Consider the following 8,681-nt stretch of genomic DNA (forward strand, 5'->3'; position numbering starts at 1 on the left):
ATAAAACAAAAATTATAAATCGCATCACTCCAATTGTTCACACACATGTTCTTCATTAATTCTATTTCACATTCAAGTTAGTTTCACTTGTTTATCTGTATGAAAAAAATACACCTCACTGCTGCACCGAAGTGAGACGATTTCCCAACTAGGTGCAACGATTTCATTAGTATTTTTGACACCAACTATCGAACATACCATCTGTTCACAACATTTGAACCGCGCCGACATGTTTTGTGTATAACCATTAAATGCTTTGGCAAACGTCTTTATTTTCTCGATATTATTCAGAACCTCCGAAGGAGTTATGTTGTTTTCAGATTGTTTTTGCTTGTCTGTGTGTCAGCAAATTTTTGGAATCAGTTATTGGCTAATTTGGATGCGACTTGGAGCACAGCTTGGCCATCAGGCAAACATCAATACGTTACATTTTAGTGGTGATCAGGATCTAAAACTGGATCCGGATAATTTTTAAGCGATTCTTTAATCATCACGTCTAATGTTTGTTTGCAACATTATATTTGAGCACGGATTTTGTCGAAAATTTGTACGCAACTTGCCCTTGGTACAGTCTTCAATCCCTTATATTTTGATGCTTTGCATCCTTTTTAAACGACCTTTCGACATTACCAAAATACCTGTTCATTTTTCAGACGTATGTACTGAAAAGGTTTTGATAAAATTTTGTGTTTAGCTTGGACATGGCTCATATACCAAGCAATCACATTTAGAGGGTGATCCCACATGTTTTAAACGATTCTCCACCATTGCGAGATAGGACACAAACGCAGGGTATTGTCCCCTTGTCGGTAGGATTGGATTTGTACATTTAGCTGTGGTGGGGGATTGCTCTGTCAAAGTGCATTTCTAGTATCAATATTAAAAGATCGATCATGGACAATTCATTAGTTACAGAAAACATACCGTGTATGCATACTAGGATTATTTCCAGTATGCCAACTGAAATTACCCTTTCTCGGGATTCTACATCTGATGTCGACTGTTTTCCACTATGTTGTACATTTCTCAGCTAAAACAATCGCAATTGATATCAGGAGAAAATCGATTGTGAATTTACCAGTGTTTATTCTGCCAATTATTTATATCGTCACTGGGGCTTCACTGGCTCTCAACTATTAAGGCATGACCAATAGCCTTCATGTGTGCTTGTCAGCAGTTTTAATCAAGGCACAAAATACAGCTAATAGAAAGCTTGAATCTTATAGTCTACGATATAAAAATTCAAAAAAGAACTATATTTTATGCAATCAATGAAACATTTACATTTCTCTGGATATTGTTTATACGCTTTTATGTTAATTGATGCATTTAGCGGCAAAACGTCGATGTACGAGTGCTTGTTTCAGGCCTAGATAAGTTTTCGCAGTTGTTATTTCATCGTGTTCATAATTAGTTTCTATCTCTGTTTCTGGACCGATTACGTAAAGCGATTTTTGTATTAAGTAAAAATTTAAAACTTCATTATAAAAGGCAGGTCTCTGAAATGCAATCATATCTGTGATAACATAACATCATAAATACAAACAATCTTTGTACCTAATTTTAGTATACGGTTGAAAAATAGAGCACACATTTCAAATTTTGACAGAAGTTCGAATTGGTTTGTGACATTGGCTCCGCGTACGTAACACAGCACACCTTGGGGACATAATTTCATAGTGTATGTTGTAACTATGAATAAAAATTGGTACCTGTGGTACTTTCCTGGCTTTGTACACAGCAAGAAGTACTTACCAGCCCGATGTATTGCAGTATTTTGCGATTGGGTGACGCGTCATGTCTGAAGTTTTTATTTGACGTTCCCATCATGAGTCTGCACTATAGATATGTGGTGTGACGTTCCCATGAGTTTGAAATGTATATATGTCGGCACTACACCAAGCAGACTACAAGGCACCAAATTAATGGAAGCGGATCACTCAGACTGAAACAGTTGAATTGTTCCCGGCAAACTAAGCTGGCAATGCTATGCCAAGCGTGTTTTCCATTGTAACATGTTTATTATAACGTCTTGTCATTGACGTTTTTGACAGATGCATGTTGCGAGAGTAATACTGGACCCTGTACCTACTGTTTTAAGTGTCAGAAGGTATCGACTTGACATCTAAATATAAAGAAAAGAGTGTTTTTGGTAAATCTTTGCAATGTGCACTGCATTAGTTTCACGATAAATCCCCAAAAAGCTCAGTTGCCAAGTGGTATAGGAACAAAAGTAAGGTGTACACAACGATATCCATACACAAGGTAAATATATTTTTTATTGAGTAATGTACCGTGCAAATATATTTGCTATTCACAAATGTCAAGATTTAACGAAGATATATATATATATATACAACAAATTGTAACAAAGGGCATAGCATTATAAAATGGAAAATAAGTTAGGTGTGCAATGAACAAAAAAAACAAACAAAACAAAAACAAGAGTTCAAGGTGTATGTACAACATATATAAAGCATATCTGTGAAAGCTCATCCCAGGATTCCCTACCAATTCTTTTCTTTACGACAATAAACAATTCGACAGACCAAGAGCGATCAAAACAAAAGGTCGGGTTATAACAGCAAAGGAAACGTCTGTCAACACTGCTGGAAAACAGGGCAATTAAATTTAAATAGGGCTCACATTGTAAACTTACAAGTGTTTACTGTATGAGTCGCCGATATCCCACTCACAATAAAAAACAATGACAATGAGATTATTGGAACAATGCAACTCTGTACACAAAATATAATTCTTAAGATATGCGTCTAGTGAATCTATTCACTCGCAGAGAAGTAGGATGAAGAGAACAATGACATTAAAATATTACTTTTCTCACAATTGAATATCACTTCCGTAGAACGAACTAGCAGCCCTACTGTTACATTCGTCTTAAATACAAGCTGTAAGTTTGAAATGAATATTTCTATTGAGGCGAATTTTACAATGCCATTTTATACTTAGATAAACATTTTAAAATACGTAAGACTCATAAAAGTTCATTTTTGAATCTCATTATATGTTTTATGTTAATACCAGTCTGTGAGAATTTCAGAACTTAAACTAAATAAGGGAATGGAAATTTAAACTGTTACTAAGTTAGGAAAGGCTTTGTGAAATTAGCTCATGGTCTTTACAACCAAGACGACAGGTTTTTACACGTAATACCAAAACAATTCTGTCATTTATACAACGTTATGTATACCAAAAATCTGTAAACGTCATGACGATTCTAACTGCCTCACACTTAGCACGTTGTTTTACATCTGAGACAAAGGGTTTTTACACCTAATACGAAAACAATTCTTTCATTTACATAAAGTTATGTGTTCAGATCATGGCGATCCTAACTGCCTTACACGTGTGTATATCTGTAAAATTGTTTCAAAACAAATGGAAGTCAGTTTGATTTTTGAGCTTGTCCAGCTATGATGTCTTCTTACACTGAAATGCCTCAAACGTCTTGAGATCTGCTAACGGTGTAGGCTTTCTTGTCCACTCGATGACTTGCGATACGGTCAGAAACCAGACATCGCTGAGTTGAGTTAGTTTCTCTATAAACTCTTGCATTGCATCCAAGGCATGCGGTGTCTGCTTAAACCACGAGGCATGGACAAAAATTCCCAAAGGCGCTCGGTTTTTAGTGTAATGCCGGAGAAAATTGTCTCGAAGGTATCTGAGAGCCATTTTTGTGGTTTTAGTTGGGACACATGAATCTGCCATTGAACATGCCCTACCGTCATTCCCATACAGTCGAGCAACGGGAACCTCCCACAAACCTGGATAGGACTTCTTTGGTCTTGGCTCCACGCTGCTATACTTGCAATCTACCGGGTAGTCAAGAGTGAATGGCCAGACTGGAGAACGTTTGTCTCTCAACAAATGACCAGTGACCATAGAGGAGTCATACAAATAATTGAAGTCCTGTAGAACTTTGTATTGGTTGTCACCTCCAATTTGCAAGAATGGTACTCTCATGCCCTTGATGTCAGCATAAGGAATGCCAGCTTTTATCACAAGTTCCTCTCGCATACCTTCTATTTCGTCCTTAAAATCATTATAGGTGGCTGTTGCCCACCACGAATGGGGGAATCGATAAGACTTACTGTGAGATGCAATCTCGTGGCCCATGTCATACAACTCCTTGACTTTTCCAAAGTCGGTTCCCACCTTGGAAACGAAAAAGGTGGCTTTTATTGGGCATCCGTTGGGATTGGTTCTATCCTTTGTGAAAAGTTTACTGAAAAATTGGAAATTTTCGTCGTTAACTTTGTCGTCGAAGGTAAGCATTATCATCTGAGGGACTTTCTTAACAGGTAGACCTCCAGGGATGTCTGGTCCAGGACACCGGCATGCTGGCAACTTGCATTTGTCTTTGGGACATTTTGCTGAAAATCAGAACAAAAAATACAATTAAAGCCCAACAGTGTCTCTTAAAGACCAACTTAGAGTTTCACCACATGTGTAAGCATAAAGAGATACAGTATATATTCTGATTGGCTGGTGTGAGAGATAGGCATGCCCAGACTATGCCTTGCCTAAACTGAATTTTAGGCATGGTACATTTATTCAAGCATGACCAAGGCTGCAAGATTTATCCCAGGAAAAACTCTCTCCCCTGTAACCAATGCGCGTCGATTTTGTATCCCTTCAAGATGGGACACGGCTTTACAACTTATTATAAGGATATTCCGCCTTTTATACGCTACTATTTAAGCATGAGCAGTTAGAACAAAACCCTAAACTAACCAAACTGACAAGGATTTCACCAATCAGATATGATTATTTGCAAACTATAACACCGCCTACCCTGCTTTGGTTTCAATTTCCATAATATTGTCTGTACATTATTAATATATTTAACAAATACAATATGCATGTGAAAATGTAATCGTTAGCGAAGTAATCAAATCAAGTTTTAAAACAATATCCGAAGTGAAATTCCAAAAGACCATTTTCAACAATAGTTCTGGTATTATAACCATTTTGACACGTCCAAAATTACAAAATATACACCAATGGTCTTATATCTTTGATATAAATGCCATTTCTTTTCCCTGCAAGACAAAGCTTGAGGGACATTTGTCTCTAATCAATAGTCCGACCAATCTTAAAAATGTCAGACCGTTCTTATACCAGTTTGTCGCGAATCAGATCTGAATAGGGCCTATTCTCAACTGTTCGCCAAATCACGTTTTTTCTCCGTATTTTAGGAAGTAGGATTCTTTCTATCCTTTCTTAAACGAAACAGCGATTGCGACTGATACAAAGGCCTTTCTTCGACTCTAGTCAAAAATAAGTTAGTGAACAGGGATACTACTGAAAAGTGCATAAAGTGACATTGCATTTCAGACCACAGATGTGCAGATTACTGTTCTAACATGTGATACTTTGTTCAAAAGGCCGGATTTCACCGGTTTTGTGTGTGATCATTTGTCGTCGTTGCTCTGGTTTTACTCTTTGCTGTAGTATGTTTTTTTGGCGCGTCATAACAACTGGCCCTGACTGAACAATGATAATAAGATGTCCTATTTTTGTAACTTAAGGGAAAAGGGACTAAGTTATCATTGATGAAATGGATGCTGATTACGATATAAAAGTGCCAAATTACTAGAGCTGCAAATTTCTAATTGACTCCTTCAATCTAGACCGATATTATTTGTTTAGAATGTATCGATTTATTCTTACATGTCTGACGTGTAAATGTACAAACACTTTAAATCAACAACGTCTGGCATTCGACTTGCGTCATGAATGCGTGCACATTTAAACTGCGTTATTATATTTACTTGTAAACAGATTAAAAAACAGAATATATGGCTTGCGCCACTGTGAAACAATTCTGCAAAATTCTCTCGGCGAGTTTTACACGTAGTTTTGCACATAGATGGAAATCGCCTGCCTTGTTGGATCAAGGTAGTGTATCAGTTACATTCGGTATTAAAAACTGGTCCATTGAATTCATAATTTGGAACATTAACCGTAGATAAGATAATCGGAAATATAAACTTCTTTAAGGTGTGCACCCAAGCCTTCATCTTAACTCAATGTAAACTTAAAAAACCGATTTGGTTAAAATGTAAAATTACTCTTTTACCAACTATGACGGAAAAACTTTAAAAAATAAATAATAGAAGGACACACTCAGAAATACATGGGTATTTACGTGTCGCTACGTGCTAACAGGAGCTTCTATTTTGTTTTCAGTTTCACTGTAGGGTTAAGGCCATTTTTGCCTGGTGTTAAAGTCATGTTGTCGAGAGAATAATAGCAATGGGAGTGCCAGAAACAAAAAGTCGACCTTCACTTAGAGCAAGACCGTTGACATTTACAGTTCACGGCGATTGCAACTCAGGTTTACAGGGGTGAACCGAACTGTTCGAGGTGCTCAAGGGAACTTTAAATTGGCCAACAAGGCCACACCATACCCACAAAAGCGATGACGTGTGCGACCACACGTGCTTTCCTTGCAAACATTCTTTGTTTTCCTCACTTTCAGAGAGTTTGTCAATTAAACAGGGATTGAGACGGACACACAATTTGTATCAAGAATATATCGATTTTAACTACACCCAAAATAATCTCAAAATTACAAATCAAAGCTAACAGAGCTATTACAGAATATACAGTTCTCGTTTGCGCTTGTGTGAAAGTTCTGGTCATATAGTTTTATATTTGTGTAGAATGTATAACTGGTCTGAGGGGATTGAAATAATGATTGGCAGAAAAAGCCAGTATTATACCTTGAAAATAGTATAGGCCATAAATATCAAGTATTGGTCATGTATGTTCTTCAGTTAGGCAATACTGTAGATATATTACCCTTCAGTTCCATGTATGTTTTTGATCGACACCTGGAAGGCCTGGTGTAAAGGCAAATAATTCAAATAATGAGAATAATAATTATAATAATGATGAGTGTTTGATGCTTACTTGAAATATGAAGCTCAAGCCGGAGAGTTTGGCTCCTCAGTCTTATACATAAACATAGTATGTGCTTAAATATGAAATGCAACAAATACCGATTCTCCTTGTCTTTGCTTATTCTCATTGGCTTTGCTGAGAATGATGTTTTGAACTTTGAAATGGTTATGACTTGTAAAGCCCCGAGTTTTCATCAAATCATAAATTGTTCATGCTAAATGTTGAACAGTAGGAGGTATTTACATACGCAAATCTGATATTATATTAGTTTTAGGCTAGAAAGATTTTATTGACACTCTTTTGAGTAGGCTCCGTACATAAAAATTTGATCTGTCCTCTTCCGAAAAACACTCATGTGATATAATACTTGGGTTTATTTCAACCAAAGCTCTGACTACACAACAAAATGTAGTAACATGGTTTTCCAAAGTCTTTTCAAAAACAAAACTAAAAAAGAAAAACGTAAATGTACGTACCTTTGTTGACAGTGAGATTTTCTGCTGCTTCGGTTACTGTTGGTTTCGGTGTGGTCGATTTCACTTCTATTCCGTTTTGTTCCACAGCTTTCCTCTCCTTCCAAACTATTTGGGGTGTTCTGGGCGTTGAGCGCTTCTTCCACGGAGGCTGAGTAGGTTCCACGGCCGTCGTGATCGGTGCCCACGGGTCTGAAGGCCCACGGATGAGACGATGGTCATATCCAGCTGTTGTCTTCCTGGTTCTCCAACCGTTGTCCGTCAGCTGACCGTGCCTAGGTTTCATAGTCGGTCTCGGTGTAACCTTTTTAGGTTTCCATGCAGGTTGGAACCAGCTTTGTGTTGTTTTCCGGGGTCTTGGCCACCAGGGGGCTGTTGTGGTGGTCGGTTGTGTCCACCAGGGCGATGTTGTGGGCATACGTCTTGGCCACCATGCAGATGTCGTTGCCATTTGCCAAGATATATAGTCATCATCCTCATCATCGTACAGGGGCATGTTTTCAGCTTCTAGGTCTTCTTCGTCTAGATCGCAAGATGCCTTTCCAGGCCAGTCGCATATACTGACTTTTGCATTAAAATGTAACCCAGGAGGGCACTGGAATTCATATTCGTATCCATATGTGCATATAAGAAACGTGGATGGGTCGTCTTCTTTGCAGACGTAGATGTTCTCATAGCCACCACAAGGCAATCGAGCAACAACCGTAGAAGTACTGACGAAAAATGCAACCAAAATAGATCGCATCATTGTCTTAGTGAAAGTTTAACAGCAGAGGTAACGTGTGTGCAGCTCTATAAGATTAACAGGCGCTCATTTGCAGCAACGGGTCGGAAAAATGTGCTAATGACCGCGCTGTGTGAAAAGCTTCTCACGAGTGACATGGCACTGTCTAATGCCGTGCGCTTTAAAAAGAGACGCCGTCTATGGAGTCTGCCCACACAATAAGGTGGGTGACTCCTTCTTCAAATAACACGACATGGCTCGATTCCGTCAATTTGTGTGAATGGTTGATTGACGGGGGAGAGGAAGGGTGGCTCGGAAGTGTGTATTTCAACCATTTAGGCTGTGCTTTCTCCAAATTTTTTTACGAACACCAGAATGCAATATTGTTTACCAAAATATGTTTGTATAGCCGGGATGTTTATCTAACTAGTCACATGATTTATATTTGTCAGACTGAAGCATTAAGGATCTACCCTAGAAGCTTTTTAGGACAGGTTCTAGGCTCGTAATTTTCAAGCTTTTGGGCTTCAGTAAGAATTTTTAACCTCTGTACAAAT

The 8,681-nt window shown here is 38.1% G+C and overlaps 1 protein-coding gene across 1 annotated transcript; it reads right to left on the minus strand.

Annotated features, from left to right (window-relative positions):
• Positions 1-3,429: 3,429 nt before the first annotated feature.
• Positions 3,430-8,148, minus strand: LOC135470999 (chitin deacetylase 7-like). The gene is made up of 2 exons (XM_064750049.1): positions 7,404-8,148; positions 3,430-4,391 (listed from the first exon to the last, which is right to left on the minus strand). The coding sequence occupies exons 1-2, from the start codon at positions 8,146-8,148 to the stop codon at positions 3,430-3,432; spliced, it is 1,707 nt and encodes a 568-aa protein (XP_064606119.1).
• Between the last annotated feature and the right edge of the window lie 533 nt (positions 8,149-8,681).

The sequence above is a fragment of the Liolophura sinensis genome, chromosome 7 (assembly GCF_032854445.1).
Source record: "Liolophura sinensis isolate JHLJ2023 chromosome 7, CUHK_Ljap_v2, whole genome shotgun sequence".
NCBI classification, from domain to species: Eukaryota; Metazoa; Mollusca; class Polyplacophora; order Chitonida; family Chitonidae; genus Liolophura; species Liolophura sinensis.